Source organism: Neolamprologus multifasciatus, chromosome 18 (genome assembly GCF_963576455.1).
Source record: "Neolamprologus multifasciatus chromosome 18, fNeoMul1.2, whole genome shotgun sequence".
Lineage (NCBI taxonomy): Eukaryota > Metazoa > Chordata > Actinopteri > Cichliformes > Cichlidae > Neolamprologus > Neolamprologus multifasciatus.
Genome location: NC_140456.1, coordinates 33,150,793 through 33,167,473, shown reverse-complemented (window position 1 = coordinate 33,167,473; position 16,681 = coordinate 33,150,793). Strand labels below are relative to the sequence as shown.

Sequence of the window (16,681 nt, the reverse complement as noted above, 5' to 3'; positions counted from 1 at the left end):
ATGTTTCTTCCTATCCCACTGCTTTTTGTTTCACTTACAATGGGTTTAGATTGAATTAAAGCGAAGCAACGACCGGGCTTTGATGAGAAAACCAAACTCACCGGATGTTTGCTTTCTTGATTTAGTCATCTTTTAAGAACTGGAATGCGCACAACACAAACTGAGAAGTCACATGTCGTGCGTTTCAGCCACAGACTGAAAGATATATAGCAGTTTTGGGAAGCCACGCACTGAACGCTGTGTTTATTTACTGACAGGTCATTCAATTTGGAGCTGACTGCAATCAGGATGAATGCACTTGCCGGGATCCGGATGCAGAAGAGAACAAGAGCAAAGCCAAGCACTTGGAGGGAGGAGGGACGCAATAAGATGGAGGGACGATATAAGTTGAACTTTAGTTAAATGGAGTCAAACCACAGAATATACACCACAACAAACACAGAATATCCCATTTTTAAGGTTTTATAACGCAGCGATTGTGATTGAAGTCGGACTTTGTACAATAAAAGGACATTTTACTGCTAAAGCTGCATTAAATATGAGTCATGGTGGTTTGAAACTCAAATTCCTGTGTCCAGTCCAGCAAAACAACATCCACACATGAATATGTTTTCTCTCCCTGTTAAGAAGTTAAAGGTTATCTTCACTATTGGCTTCGTGACGATAATTCTGTTTTCAACATCAGAGCCTGGCTGAACAGTTTATCGTCTCCACTAAAATTCAAACCATGATAATTGGATCAAATCACTTTTGTAAATGGACTCGAGTACTGTTCTGGACATGATTAGTCTCGGGAAAGGGAACAACTAAAACAACTGGATGTGCCTGAAACTGTCCAGTACAGGCAGTCCTCACAGGAAGAGCTACTGAGGGAAAAACACGATTACAGCGACTGTATTTAAAAAATGCCGAGGCAAAATCTCCCGTTTCCTCATGGAATCCGCCCAAATGCTGTCATTGTACCTGAACGGGCTTCGGATCCTTGTAGTCGTTAGGAACTTAAGTGGATACATGTATGTAAAGACTAACATATATAGACTAATATATTTGGATCACCTAACACATGTATTAGATCACCTATTAGCCACACAGGTCAGTAATATTTCTACTACAAACGTGTATCAGTAGGTTACAATTTGTGCATAGGGCTTCCCAAAAAAAGAAGGATGTTTACTTATATAAATACAACATCAGCAGCATCAAATATTACTGGCTCAAGGGCTCACTGAAACATGTATGTTGAAAAGAAAAAAGAGGGAGACTTCTTTGGGAAACCTGGTCACATCATCCACTCAGCACAGACATCTGCTTGCATGTGTTTACGTCAGACAGCTTTTGGTGTCCATTATCTAGAAATAGTAAACTAGCCCAGTACTATATTGGATCTATAGTAAGTATAATCATGTTTGTTTGTATTTTACAAAACTGTACTTTATATTCTATGAAATAAATAGCAACTTTATATTGACCCTTACAACTGTGGACGTGTATTCTGTCAATTACATGTTGTATTGATGAGATGCTCTGACCACAAATAGAAACCTTTAGTGCTATTCAGCTAAGCTAACAAACATAACACAGTACATTCAGTGTGTTCATTAAAACACCAACCTGAAGTGAAAATGAAAAATTTAAATCTACAGTTCTACTACTTAAGGTTGGCTCTAGGGATGCAACGATACCAATTTTTTCAAACCGATACAATACAGATACTTGGATCTGAGTACTTGCTGATACAGAGTACAAAAACCGATACTTCTACCACACACACAGAGTGCAGAGTGTCCATATTGTAAACAAACAAACAAAATAACGAAAGTATTTGGCATTGACAAACGTCCATCTGCCCGTGGATCATCAGTCCACTGTGCCGTTAAACCAAGGACTGACATCGCGCACACACTGCTTGTCTTTACCTCTTTAGAAAGTTTTGGCACCATTATCTCCCTGATTTTCCACGGCCGGCATTGGCTGGTCATCCAGAGCGATAAAATGAGTCAGAGCCTCTGTTATTTTAACTGCCCGTGGATTTTCTCTTGACATTTTTCATTGCTTTTCCAAAACCTGAGTTAAAGTTGGCTGTTCCACACTGCTGACATTTTGTTTAGCCTAGCTAAAAGAGCTGCTAGTCTGACTCGTCTAACCCTGTGCCTGTTTAGCGTGGGATGTCCCCCTAGTGGCCAATCTAAAAACCTACAACAAAAATGACAAGCCACCCTCTGATTAATGAAATAAGTTAGTATCGGTTCATGGTATCGGTTAACTTTTACGAGTATGAGTACACACACATTTTACAGTATCGGCCCCTGATACCGGTATCGGTATCGGTGCATCCCTAGTTGGCTCCCCACCCAACTTTACACCACTGGGAAGCATATTTACAGCCTGGTTCAACAGCAGTGTTGGGCTCTGTGGATAATTTCATACTTCATAACAGCATAAAGAGATTTTAAACTCATCCTAATTGATTGACAAACAACACAGGCAGCTTCACTTTCACTAATCCAAGTATTCAACTGGACACCTTCATTGTGTTTATGCTATTGTAGCATTTATATTTCTTGTTGTATGGTTCTGCCTGTGTAAGAGGCATGTTTTCGGTTTGGCGAGTTGAATTCCAGTATTTTATTGGTCTGTTGATAATTAGCTAGTTCTCTCTGCAATGCACATGTACAGTGCGGTAATGCTGCTAGATAACCTAGCTTGCTAGCTTTAGCTGATAAATTGCGATTTCACCCTCTTGTTCAAATGTCTGACTCCAAAAATTCTGAATAGTTAAGTAGCACCAACAGTTTGTATAACAGTTTGTGAGCACTTGCTGAGAACAACTTGCAAGTAATTATAGGAATTTCAATCAGTGTGCACATGCAAAATCTCTTTAGTAAGCTCTGAAAAATATCTACACAGCCACTTTTTGTAGTATATTATTTTATTGTTCTCAGAAGTAGCAAAGATCAAAGTGAAAAAGTCAACTTTATGATGCCACATACAATACAGCATGCAGATAGTAGATGGTTGTTTCATATGTTTCTGAAATGCTCAAATGGGTCCCCATATCTTTTTTTTATTTAGTTGGTTATTTCGTTTTCAGTTTAGCTCAGCGCAAAAGTTCAGCTGAATTCCAGGTATCATCTACAGATCACAGAAGATTAAGAACCGTATGCTCGTCATTTTACAACTGGCATCAGTGTGTTAATGTGCAGAGACTGAGATACACAGCAGATATTACAGTACATCATTGGATCTAGTAAAGCACATGTAAATGTAAAATACCAATTGGTGTACATTTATATACAGAAGTCAAACACCGTACTGTGCTCTAACGTGAAGCATTTCTGAAATAATTTGCTGCCTATACAAAAATCTACAAGCGCTCATTTTAGTATTCACATACGAGAACTGTTAAAAATCATCTGCTCGTTTATATCTTTTTTCTTTGACATCAACCTTTGACTTGGCAACTACAGTTAAAGTAACAGTAACACCTAAAAGTAACTATAATTAATAAATGGTAAATTAATAGAGGATAAAACTGTAGCTAGTAGCTTTTTCCTGTTAACAGACAATGTCATGATATCAAATCAAAACTCGAGTGCGTTATGACACAACGTGTCATCTTATTATATCTGATCTGTGTTAAATCTAATATATATGATCTGTTACAACATTAGTAAGTTATTAGCAAAGGTGGAAAGTAACGAATTACATTTACTTGCGTTACTGTAATTGAGTAGTTTTTTTGTGTATTTGTACTTTTTAAAGTCATTTTTCAAGTCGGTAATTTTACTTTTACTTAAGTATATTTTTTAAAAAGTATTGTACTTTGCTACATTTTCAATCACACCCGTTACTGAGTAAATTAAAAGAACAAACAAAAAACAACAACAACATTGCGCTTCGGAAATACTGCAGGGAATGATGGGTAGTAGAACAAATTGGCGTTGGGTCACGATAAAGATGGAGTCTGACATCGGTGGTACGGATCCAGCGAAAAAAGAAATTCGAATTCTGCTGACCCTGAACTCGAAGAAACCGATGTGAACCCCTGGCCGTATTTAAGGGACCATTTCGGCCTCAAGTGCAAGAAAGGCAACAGGTTTATTATGCAGTGTAAGCTGAGTTTGGCCAGAGAGACCGAGTTAGCAGCTTTTAAAGATTCCACATCAAACCTGCGCGTGCATGTAGAAGTAAGTTAAATGAAACTTGCTCAAGTTAATCACATTAAGTTAAGACATAAGCTGTTATTGGGCACGTTGTTGTCCACGCAACTTAAATTTTTTTTACTGGGTTGGTAAATTGCCAAAAGAAAATGTGTTTACTTACATTTTTCCTGTTTGTTAATAATAATAATTTATTTTAAAAATAGTTAAATTAGACAGAAGCGGCTACTTTCTTACTTAAGCCACACATGTTCACACTGCAGGCAAAAGAATAACATGTGCTCTGTGCAGAGGTGTTTTTTTCAAACTGATCTCCCTGTTGGAGCTCAGTCTGGAGGAGTTATTTTTTTCTCCTTATCTTTCCTCATGTTGTGCGTTTTCCATTGTTATACCTCTCTGACCTGTCTTCCCCATGTGATGTTTGTGTAACGTATGTGTGGTCAGAAGGGTAAGATGGCGCTGGCAAAGGTCGGCAGCCTTAACCCAATTTCCTTCGGGGTCAACCTTCAGGATCAATAAAGTTTTATTGAATTGAATTGAATTGAATTGAATTGCTCCTCAGAATTAACAGAGCAGGGCCAAGTTTAAAAAATTAAAACACATTTTTATAGCAGCTGCCGTACAGCTCAGTTCAGTACTTGTTCTTTTATTTGACAGTTTAGATTCTCATGTAAAGAATTATATGGTTTTGACAGTTGACACTTTAATTTGTAAAGTTTTTCATTTAATTAAAAAACAACTACTTTGAGATTTATCCCATTGTCTTTTTTGCACGACTCAGAAGTGGCTGTCCTCCTGCTGACAAAAAAGTAACTATGTAACTTTTACTCTGAGTACATTTTAAATGAGCTACTTTTTACTTTTACTTGAGTAAATTTTTAGACAGGTAATTTTACTTGTACTTGAGTAAAAATTTCAGCAAAGTAATAGTACTTTTACTTGAGTAAAATATTTTAGTAGTCTTTCCACCTCTGGTTATTAGATATTTCACTAGAACTGACACTTAATGGTACCTTTTGATAACAAAATTCTAAAAAAAATATGATGTTGCCTGATACTAAAAATGACTATCAGATAAACTCATTTACAGCAGTGCTGATACTAACAAAGCAGTCAGGACAGAACTTCATACTGTGTTGCTGTTAGCCACACAGCTCGTCCCCTCACCTGAACGTGTCAACAGTAGTACAACAACCATGGTTAAGTGTCTTAAAGATGAACACATCGTTTTAAAGATTTCGCTGAGGTCAATAAAACTGTAGTTTTGAAACATTAAATTGTTAACGAATTATCATAAATGTTCAATCTGGACCAATGTTAACTTTTATCAATGACTAATATTAGCCGTCTGGGTTATCATTAAAGTAGTGAGTAATAATAAAACATTAATGTGAGAGTTAGGCATTTGTAACTTGTAATATGGAAAGTCAGCAGAAGCACAAAATCAGCACAGAATAAGTATTTAAGTATTCGTTTTGCCCATTAACAGTAAAAGAACTATTTGCTAAAGTTTAATAAACTATTAATTTATAACTTACTAGCAACAGTTAATACAATGCAAACCAAAATACCATATTATAATAACATGAATTCAAATAAAATAAGAATAAGCTGGCAAGAAACACACCAGATTAGTGCACGTAAAATTAAGATGATTAAATGGCTGTTAAACTACAGCTTAAGTACAGAATGATCATTTTGTATTTACTGGATTAAATCACATTAAAACTTGAAAATAATGAAGAAGGATAGTTTTGACAGTTTTTATTGGATTTGTACAGATTTTAAATCGTGTGTTTGATGCCTGTTACACCTTCTGTACTACAGCTAATGCAAATAACACTACATTGAGCAGGTTATATCACTAAAACTTTGAATGTTATGTACAGGGCTTTCTGTTGAATGTCTATACTACTAAAATAATTCAGACTATTATCTACATAATTAACCTTTCTAAGTTTTGCTTTTCTAGTAAATCTCTATTTGCCTACATGCAACCTTTCCTTTTTATAGAAACAGAACTTTATAAGGTACTGCCTTTCCCCAGTATCATGTATGACACATCCTGAAGTATATTGCATGTCTTGAACTCTTCGGCATGTTGGAAAGATGAGAAACAGACAAAAGGTCTGTAACTACAGACTGTGAAGCTGACTTCATCCAAAGTACATACATGGAGGAGTAGCAGCTAAAAGCAGAATGCCCCAGATGAATAAGGAACTACACGCAGCAAAGCAGCCAATACCAGAACTATTCACATCATCAGATACTTGATGCACAACTGTTCACCTGCTGCAGGTGCTGCATTCATTCATAATACATTTGGATGAAAACCACTAAAAACTGAAGCAGAAAAATATTCATTTATAACCGTTGCTGGAATGTGCCAGTGAAGGTGAGGCGACAGTGAACTTACAGACTCTTTTAAGCCAACTTTATATGTAAACTTCATATGAAGATCACAAATCAGCTCCAAGAATCAAGTACATGTATCTAGGCTTCCTGTAGCCACCGATGGTTGGCGGACAACTTTCCTGTGTTTTCCCAAAACATCTAAAGATTTGGGAACTTTTGGATTTAAGCAGGCACAAAGTAGCTGTTTAAATCTGAAAACGTCCAATCAGAATGAAACCACTTTTTTTCTTTCTAGGTGACTCTGTGGATCAGATTAATGCTTCAAAGAGAAAAAAATCACTTTCCTTCTGTTTCACAGATTTGAAATGATGAAAAAACAAATCGTCTTTCATAACTCCATATCTATGAGCCATGATCAAACAAAACACAAGTAAGTATCATTTACACCATCTTTGTTAGATTTTCGCCTGACATCCTACACTCAAATGATTCAATCTGGAGAACTGTGGGGTTAGAGAGCTGGAGTTGTGTGGATTTTGATGCCCACTAAGTTAAACACACCGGCCTTGATTTGGATATAAAGCTTGTGTTGATGCTAAATTATTCGCTTCACCTAAGATGATGCTTCAGGCCATAAGATCACAATGTATAGTAAAGAAAATACTTATTACCAGAGGTGGGACCAAGTCACTGTTTTGCAAGTCACAAGTAAGTCTCAAGTAAGTCTCAAGTAAGTCTCAAGTAAGTCTCAAGTAAGTCACAAGTAAGTCTCAAGTAAGTCTCAAGTAAGTCACAAGTCTTTATCCTCAAGTCACAAGTCACTGGTCCAAGTAAAGTCACAAGTCTGAAACTTTCAAGTCCTTTCGAGTCTTTAAAAAAAAACGGGAAAAAAAGCATGTTGCAGTTATGCTAAATGTAAATATTAGACCATGTGATTTTTAAATCTCTGCTTTTCTCAACACATGACGAAATAGTGAAATTGTGAAATTGCACCTCTATAAAATGCAGCTCAATTAAACTTTGCTCCAAGAATAATTTTCACCAACAGTTCTGAGATAAGCTGCATGTTATTCTTGGATGCGCTTGTAGGACCGGCTTTAAAATAGCATGACAAAAATATCACACACATTAAAGTTAGTTGACATCACAAAGTTAGATGAAGTCAGCTATCTCATCGTAGCAAAAGAGGAGCACCACCTACCGTTGTTTATGCAACTTCAACTGTTGGACAAAGTTGGAAGTTGTTCCATCTCCGTCTGTGATTCTCTTCTTGCATGTTTTGCATGTTGCATTTCGTTTTTTTGTTGACAACTTCATAGTTTATGTACCTGAAAAAAATAACTCCTTGCAGCATTTTTGAGCGTTTTTTTTTTTCTTCTTAAAAAAAATCTGGTTAATTTGATTGGCTGTGCTCCAGCTCACGCACACATACGCACGGAGTGTGGTTGCAATAAATGAATGAATTGAATTAATGGTGCACACTTTCTATATAATATGTGTGTTAAATTTTAGATTTGGGGTGAAATATCAAGTCTTTTCAAGTAAACCGGTTCAAGTCCAATTCAAGTCCGAGGTCACTGGTAATTTTTGTTTTTTGTTTTGTGCACTTTATGTTCAATATATGTATTTTGTTGTGCCTGAAATGAATAAATAAATGAATGAATGAAGGAATGAATGAAGTCCCAGGTCACTGGTGTAAAAGTCCAAGTCACAGTCATTTTTTCAAGTCAAGTCTAAAGTCATAAAATTAATGACTCGAGTCCAAGTCATGTGACTCGAGTCCACACCTCTGCTTATTACAATACAGTCTTATAAGCAGTGAAGAATGACCAGTGAGAACTGATCAACTTCAAGAAGAAAGAAGCTTGTGGTGAAAGCATCAACGACTGCATTATGTTCACTAACTTAAAGTCTTTCAGGTCTAACAAAGGACAGCAAAGAGATGTGGATTCATTTAGGACCTTTTTCTTAGCTGATCTTTAGAGCTGACTTTAGAGACCACTGGATACCGTAATACATGAAATATGTTTAGTTCAGGAGCCATTTAAGTTAAAAAAGTTAATGGCTTTTTCAAATAACGTGGAGCATTTGAGACAACAAATACAAATACTGCAATTTGCAATAGTAAACTGTTGTCGTCTAAATCAAATCTGAAACCTTCAGAGCTCCCTGGGCTCGCCGTAGTCGTTATACATGACAGTGAGCGTCTGCTCATCACAAGCCTTTTGTACATCCTGGCCCATGTCTGACCAGTTAAGCCCAAAGACCTTGGTGTCTGTGTAACGGCAGGACAGGAACTTGAGGGACATCCTGCGAAGGCCGATCTTTGGCTCCTGAAGGAGACCCTTACACCAGGGGGAGAGCTCATCAAGCTGCGAGAGGATGAGGCCAGCCTTCCTGTTGTGACAAAGACGATAAAGGATTAAAGGTTGTGGATGATTTTAAGACATGGACACAAAAAATATATACTTGACATATGTCCGTAGCCTGCATGTCAAGTCAAGTCAAGTTTATTTATAAAGCACATTTAAAAACAACCAAGGCTGACCAAAGTGCTGTACAATAAAATACAAATATAAAATACAATAAAACACAAGTACATAAAACACCTCACTGATAAAACAATAAGTTAAAACAGTAAGTTAAACCTTGCTAAAAGCCAATGAGAAGAGGTGAGTTTTAAGAGCAGTTTTAAATCTGATGTGAGGAGGTAAACTGTTCCACAGTCTGGGTGCAGCCACAGCAAAAGCCCTCTCTCCCCTAGTCTTTAATCTGTACCTGGGAACATCTAAAAGCATCAGGTCTGCTGACCTCAAAGATCTCCTGGGGCGGTAAATGCTAAGAAGCTTTGCCAGGTAAGGAGGTGCAGTACCGTTAAGAGCCTTAAAAACCAGCAGTAAAATTTTAAAATCAATCCTAAAAGCAACTGGGAGCCAGTGGAGAGAGCAGAGGACCGGAGTGATGTGGTCTCTCTTTTTGGAGCCGGTCAGCATGCGAGCAGCAGCGTTCTGCACCAGTTGGAGGCGATGCAGACAGGAACGATCTAAACCAGCATAAAGGGAGTTACAGTAGTCCAGCTGTGATGTAATAAAAGCATGGACCACCCTTTCTAGATCGTTCCTGCACAGGTAGGACTTGACTTTAGCTAAAATCCGTAGATGATAAAAAGATCCCTTGACTACGGAGCTGATTTGTTTATCAAATTTAAAAGCACTGTCAATGCACGTGACGGATGCATCACTAAAAACATGGAGCCACAAGACTGCAATCGACAAGACAGTTAGTCGTTTTTTAATGTCGTTTTTTTCATTTTCCACCTAAAAAAACAAAAATCAGCAAAATTATAAATGAACCAAGTATTGTTGAACTTACGGAGCTTCTTACTGGCATATTTAGAATGACAAACAGATGAATGATGATTCCTAAACTGATGGTCAGATCAGAAAACGGGACACAGAAACGTTAGCTGATTTAGGAAGTTTTATGAGGGCTTGTAGCACTAAGTGGTGGTAGCATGCTAGCCTTTAAAATGCTAAAAGCTTTACTCCAAAATGGTAGGGCTGGAAAGAAAATCAGATAAAATACACTGTATATGAATATTTATTTTACAATAATAATAATATATTTTATTTATAGGCGCCTTTAAGACCCTCAAGGTCACCTTACGATAAAACAAGAACAATAGCAGCAATAAAATATAATAAACATGGCAAAATAAAATTTAGGCATAAAGTAAAAAACAAACAAACAAACAAAACAAAACAAAACCACACAAGCATAAAAGTATAAAAGCTGAGAGGGGGAAAAATGGACTAATACAGACAGATCAGGTGTATGTATCTGAATAGATGGGTTTGAGACGTGATTTAAAAGTGTTGAGAGAGTTTGTGGTCCAGAGATCTGGTGGATGTGCATCCAAAGTCTCGGGGCGGAGCTACTAAAGGCTCTGAGTCCCGTGGTAGTCAGACGAGCCGCTGGAACTGACACGAGGGAAGCTGAAGAAGAGCGGAGTGTACGATGGGGTGAGTGTGTGTGGAGAAGATCAGATAAATATGGAGGAGCTTTGAAAGTGAGAAGCAGGATCTTGAAATTGACACGGAGGTGAACTGGAAGCTGTTTAAGAACAGGTGTTATATGTTCAGTGGATCTGGTTCTGGAAATAATACGAGCAGCTGTATTTTCAACTAAATGAAAGTTTGGACTTTATTTGAGATATTTGTATTTGTCAACTGGTAATGAACTGTGTAGGAATGCAGTCGGTCAGTCACATTAAAAATAAATACGCATACACTACTCTCACTCAGTGATGTTTGAAGACATCTCTAAGTCTACGAAGGGCACAGGTGAGGAAAACCAACCTATAATTACAGAGGTCGGGCACAAGACTGTTAGACACCTGCCTAATATTGTCCAGGGTTAAGCTGTCCTATGGTGCACTGGATTCTGCAGCTTGGGGGAAAGGTCTCAACGGACCAGGCTTGTTCAGCAGATCCTGCAGATGCTCAGAGTTTCAAGACTGAACCAACACACTGGGGTCTTGTCATGGTGTTTGAGACTAGCATGGATGGTTTTGCACAGGTCATCGTTCTCCCTTTGGGGAGAGAGGAGGGTGTTTGGAGGACCCAGGTGCGGACACAGACGAAGGAGGCAAAAATGTTTACTGAACTTAAAGTGAGCCTTTATTAGGGCCGGTAAACAGTAAAGCAAAAAGAACCAAACATAAACTGTGGCAATGACCTAAACAAAGGGCCTAAACTGGGAAACAACTAAAGACTAAGAAAAACTAAGACTCTGATTTAGACTGTAACTAAGAGCTATGCACACGACAAGAAAAAGCAAAGGACAGTCTTCTGGATGGTACATGAAAGGCTATGAGAACATGACAGGCAGTGTTGGTCAAGTTACTTGAAAAAAGTAATCAGTAACTAATTACTGATTACTTACCCCAAAAGTAATCCCATTACTTTACTGATTACTTATTTTCAAAAGTAATTAATTACTTAGTTACTTAGTTACTTTTTAAAACACAATTTACAACCTGAATAGGTGATAAAGTGATAGATCTTTCAGCCCAATTCTACTTTTTCTACATAATCATCATACAAAATGTAATCAAATGGAAAAGTCTCTTTTTTTTAAACTTGTTTTATTAGTTTTAATCTTTTAACTTTATGCATCAAGTAAAAATTTAATTATATGCAACATTCTCTGACTGGAAGAAATTACTTTAACATTTAAACCTATTTTCTGCACATTCCAGCACATAAAATAAAATATTTTTGTGTTTACACTCAGTCTTTCAAATAGATGCAAGTAAAACACAGCAGAAAATAAATAAAGTCAAAGACTAGCGGTCCTGTTGCTCTATTTTCACCTGTAAAGCAGGAGTGGGGTAGGCGGAGGGTTACCCTGGTGCAGGTGTGCAGCGGTCAGTGGAAGAATCCGCGAGTTTCTCTGTGAGTTTCCCATTACGTCGTAGCTACTCGGTGCTTGCTCGGAAGTTTAGGGGTTTTTTCGCTGTAAAAAGAAGTTTTCTTCCCACGCACAACGGACACTAATGTTTTTGTCACTTTTTATGGAATCAAACTCAAAGTAAGGTCAGTACTTCCACGCTTTAAACTCTGCACGCTCATACTCTCTCTGCACTCGATATATGATCCATTGTTGATCTGCACACAGCTGCTGTCACGAACGTCGCACTCGCTTACGTCACTGTCATGAGACATTCTCGCAAAAAAATCACGGTTTTAGCAACGCAGTAACGCAGCGTTCCTACGGGAAAGTAACGGTAATCTAATTACCGTTTTTGCAACAGTAATCCCTTACTTTACTCGTTACTTGAAAAAAGTAATCAGATTACAGTAACGCATTACTTGTAATGCGTTACTGTAATCTGATTACTGCCCATCTCTGATGACAGGAGCAGATTACTATGAGCATGACCAGAACAGAGACTGAAAAACTATGACGTGTAGCTAGAATGACAGGAATGTTAACAGACGACGCGACACTGACACAAAGACACAAAGACACACTGGGCTTAAATACACTGAGGAAGTCATCAAGGAATTAGAGACAGAAGGGGAACACAACTGGGAGGAATAAGACCTAACGAGACAGCAAAGCTAGAGACACTGACATAAGACAGGAACATGAACCTTCAGAGTAAAACAGGAAACAAGACACCACTAAACAAAGACGCAGACACGACACAGAGACAGACTAGACACTGAACTAAACCTGCAAGAAACATGAGAACAAAACCTACGAACTAATCCCTAAACAAGAATAACTGAAACATAGAGTCATAATCATCATTATCATCATCATAAGAAAAGAATCCAAAATGCAAAAACACACCAAAACATAACAACTCAAAATACTGGGTCAAACTGACCCAGAACCGTGACAGAGTCGTTACTATGGGGAGAAGTATGTTCTTGGTTTTGCAACAATTTTTAGGGAGGTGGTTTGTGTCAAAGCAACATCCGCATGTATGCCAAGAGCCGAGGTTTCCCAGCAGAGCAGTGCTTGTAATGAAATTATAGTTATTTTCTTCACCTGTTACTGATTTTAATATTGGGGCTGATTGATGCTGCCTGAAATTGTTTTCAACAGATTACTGCAGCAGCATTCAACCAGAGCTCGAGGCGGCCCAGGCTTTGGTCGTTTTCAAAGTCAAGAACCAGAATTGTGGGAACAGCTTGCTGCCAAGTAGCTGAAGGGAAGTGGAACCTTAGTGTTGATGTTCAATCGCCATGAGATGCATTTGACTGTCTGCAGTCCATAAATCACAGCGTGGCTTTGCTCTTATTGTAGAGTGACATCACAGAACCTAAAACCAAAGTCATCCACTCCGGCTTCCTGTCTGAAGCAGCGCACAGGGTAAGGTGCACTGTTACCGACACATTCCAGATCTGACCCAAAGCACACAGTGGCTTCTGAAGGTCTGAACTGATGATGGTAAAACTGTGGAAAAATGAATGGATGAAGAAATAAGGGGTAACTAAAGCTGTTGAAGAAATGCAGTTGATGGACTGCTCTAATACCGCCAAGAGACCGAGGAGAGACTATGAAATGCTCGATCTTGTCCTTTGACCAAACCAGGCCAGCTGAATAATCATCTTCACAAGTAACATGATGCACAGAGTTCACATAAATACATCTCGTTGGGACACAGTGCAATAAATAACCATTAAGCCTGATCGGCTCGTTTGGCTGCTGAAGTGAAACCTCGTCTAAGGTCAGAAAATGGCAGCGGGAGAAGATTTTGTTCATTCCACACACAGTTTCTGCTCATTCTTTAGCCAAGGAAGCACTTCCATGGCAGATGGTCCCATTATACCAAATCACAAGTCTGCTGGACGTATCGGAGCCACAGCATCACCAGAGCCACACATTACACTAGTGAACTATACTATCATTGCAGGGTCTTTGCCTTACAACAAAGTACGTTGAGGTGATCACTGTTGTGATTTGGCAACACGTTCTCACTCCCAAAGCGTAACATTTTACGCTAGGTGACAAATGGTCAACATATTACGTTTTCGGCTACCCACCACGTTCCTAAATGACGACCTCGGAAAAATGAGGAAATATGAGAACCGTGTGGACTCAATCTACACATGTTCGCTCTTTTTCTTCAAATCGCTTAGAAACACGCTATTTAACATCATTAAAGTCCTGGTTAAGATCAGGAAAAAGGTTATGGTTAGGGCTAGGGATAAGGTTAGGTTTAGGGCTGGAATACAGGGCTGGAACGTCTATTACCGCGGGAGCGTCATTGCACTGGATTTCGGCCATAACCCGCCGCGTACCATAAGAACGCCGAAGGTCTCCTTTTGCGTTCCTCAGGAACGCCGCGGGACGTGACAAAACGTTGGCGTGTTACGCCTCGGGAGTGAGAACGGGCTGGATTTGGTGCTATATAAATAAAGCTGAATTGAAAATTGAACTGCTGACACATGAGAGCTGCAGTCAATGTGATGAACAAGCACACTTAGAGAGTGTACAAAGAGACGACCAGTCAGACGTAAGGTGAAATAAATAAGGATCATTTTGAATTGTGGATCATATAAAGCTGCTCGAGTATGGAGGGCAAGAAAACAAAGTTAAGCTGGATATGTGCCTATAAGACTTCACCTCAATCTCAGGAAACCTTTGTTGCTAAGTTAAAAAATTAAGACATTAGGCCCGATGCTCCAATCCTCACCCTCATCCATTCAGCTCAGTTCATCAGCACCAGTTTAAACCAACAGCTTTTATTTCTGAAATAGTTTTTAAATTGACTGCAAACTGCCGTCAAGCGAGTTGACGTAGCAGAAAAACTGCTGCTGATGCTTTCTCTCTTCCTTGCTTCTGTCACTGCTGTTATGTCCAGTCTAATATTGATTTGCAAGCTGTGACAGGGTGTGGTTTGTGGCTCAGCTGCAGGGGATGGGTGGAGCAGTGGATTCAGGGTGTGGTGTCAGGGGAGGCTGATCCACACAGCTGTTCTTCATCACCTGATCATTGCTTCCCTGTTTCAGTAGGTTGCCAGGATCTGACAGGAGTGGTGTGTGGTGTGGAGTGACGAAGGCAGCTGGAAAGCTGCTCCTAGAAAAGCACGAAAACACTGCAAATAAAGATCACTGGACCTGCAATGCTGTGTGCTTTGGGTCCTTTTGTTCCAGTGGTGCCGAAACACAGCAGTGGGAGAGTGGGCCCATGACCAACACAGACAATAGTGGAACTGGTGAAAATGGTGGCACAGTTGGCCACCCTGTATTGGGAGCAGGCGGTGCAGCAACAACAACTCGATCAGCTGCAGGACGCTCCACTCGATGGAAGAAGGAGATGACCCCTAGGGCGTGGTGTAGCAGTGGCCTGCTGAGGAGTCGTCTCTGTGGCAACTCCCGGTGGACCGGCTGGGGCTCACCCCGTGAAGACCCGTGCCATAATTTCTGGGGAGATAAGATTGTGCCGGGGGATTGGCCCTTCGCCTACGCCAGACGCCAGCACAATGTGGCGGCTAGGTGACAGCAAAGCGAGAGCCTCGACTGCTGGATATGATTGTTCTCGAGCAGTTTGTGGAGGGACTTCCAGCAGACATCACAGAGTGGGCCTGCTGCTGCCGGCCGGCCGGCCTGGACATCGCTGTGATGCAGTCAGAGGATCACCTATTGGCCAAAAGAGTCTGGGAGGCAGCCGCAACTGGCAGTGGGAAGTCGACCGGTCCCTAGTGGTATCTGGGTCTCCAGCCTTTTAAGTTCAAAGTGGTCTATAGTCTTCTTCTGCTTGCAGGGTGGAGGGAATAGGAGGCTAGGCCTGATGGCCCCTAAGTCATTGGTGCATCACTGGACTTGCAACGCTGTGTGCTTTGGGTCCTTTTGTTGCACAAGTGTTTATTTCGCTTATATTCCACACTGATGTGTGTGTGTGCGTGAGGAGCTGTAAAGGTAAGATGAACTTAGACTAAGAAGAGAAAAGAAAGGAAATGGAAGCATGACTGTAAATGATCGGTACTCAGTATCTGCAGGTGCATGAAAACAAGGTATTGGCATCAGAAAATTTAATTAGTGCATTGCTTTCAGAAATAAACTTGGAACCTAAGATTTTGGAGGCAGAGGCATAAGCAGAGGAAACAAAACATTTAGTGTTAAAAGTGAACTATTTGGACAAATGATGGACAAACCAAACTTTTTACTGCCCTGAATTTATTTATTTTTTAATCATACATGCATTTCTTCCAGTTCACTGAGAGTAAAGGCATTATCCTGAAAACAAGAAGGAAATTTTTACTAAAAATATTTCAATATTTTGATATGAGGTTAATTAATTCAACTTTGAGAAGGCTTGATATGAAAATGTACTTGTACTATACAATGTATGTAAAGATCAAACAAAAGAAAAGTTGAGGGTTTTGTCTATTGAGAGCTGAGCCTACTCTGCCCAACTGGTCATTCCTCAATGTTTGGTTAGAGTTAAAGATAGATGGCTGGTTAGAGACAGTTAGACAAATGTCAGACTCTGAGGCAGGTTTTTCAGACTAGCTCACCCCTAGCGGGATAAATGTAATATGCTGTGTTTTTGTGTGTGGTGAGGTGAATGACAGAAATAGTATAGACTCTTAGCATAAGACTATTTTGTCACAAACATTTGCCCTCCAGTCTGGTGTTTAGCCTTCC

At 39.4% G+C, this 16,681-nt stretch overlaps 2 protein-coding genes across 12 annotated transcripts in view; one reads left to right on the top strand and one right to left on the bottom strand.

Moving 5' to 3' along the window:
• pappa2 (pappalysin 2) overlaps positions 1-3,890 on the top strand; it is a 102,277-nt gene extending 98,387 nt beyond the window's left edge. For both annotated transcript variants that reach the window (XM_085141189.1, XM_085141190.1), the window contains exon 27: positions 258-3,890. In XM_085141189.1, the coding sequence (XP_084997315.1) occupies positions 258-402 (145 nt within the window). In that variant the 3' untranslated portion in view covers positions 403-3,890. The remainder of the gene's footprint in view (positions 1-257) is intronic.
• Positions 2,912-16,681, bottom strand: part of astn1 (astrotactin 1) — a 587,946-nt gene continuing 574,176 nt past the window's right edge. For 9 of the 10 annotated variants that reach the window (XM_085141198.1, XM_085141203.1, XM_085141204.1 and 6 more), the window contains 2 exons: positions 5,601-8,912; positions 2,912-5,368 (listed from right to left, as the gene is read on the bottom strand). In XM_085141198.1, the coding sequence (XP_084997324.1) occupies positions 8,675-8,912 (238 nt within the window). In that variant the 3' untranslated portion in view covers positions 2,912-5,368; positions 5,601-8,674. The remainder of the gene's footprint in view (positions 5,369-5,600; positions 8,913-16,681) is intronic. The other variant, XM_085141199.1, reaches the window with a different exon arrangement.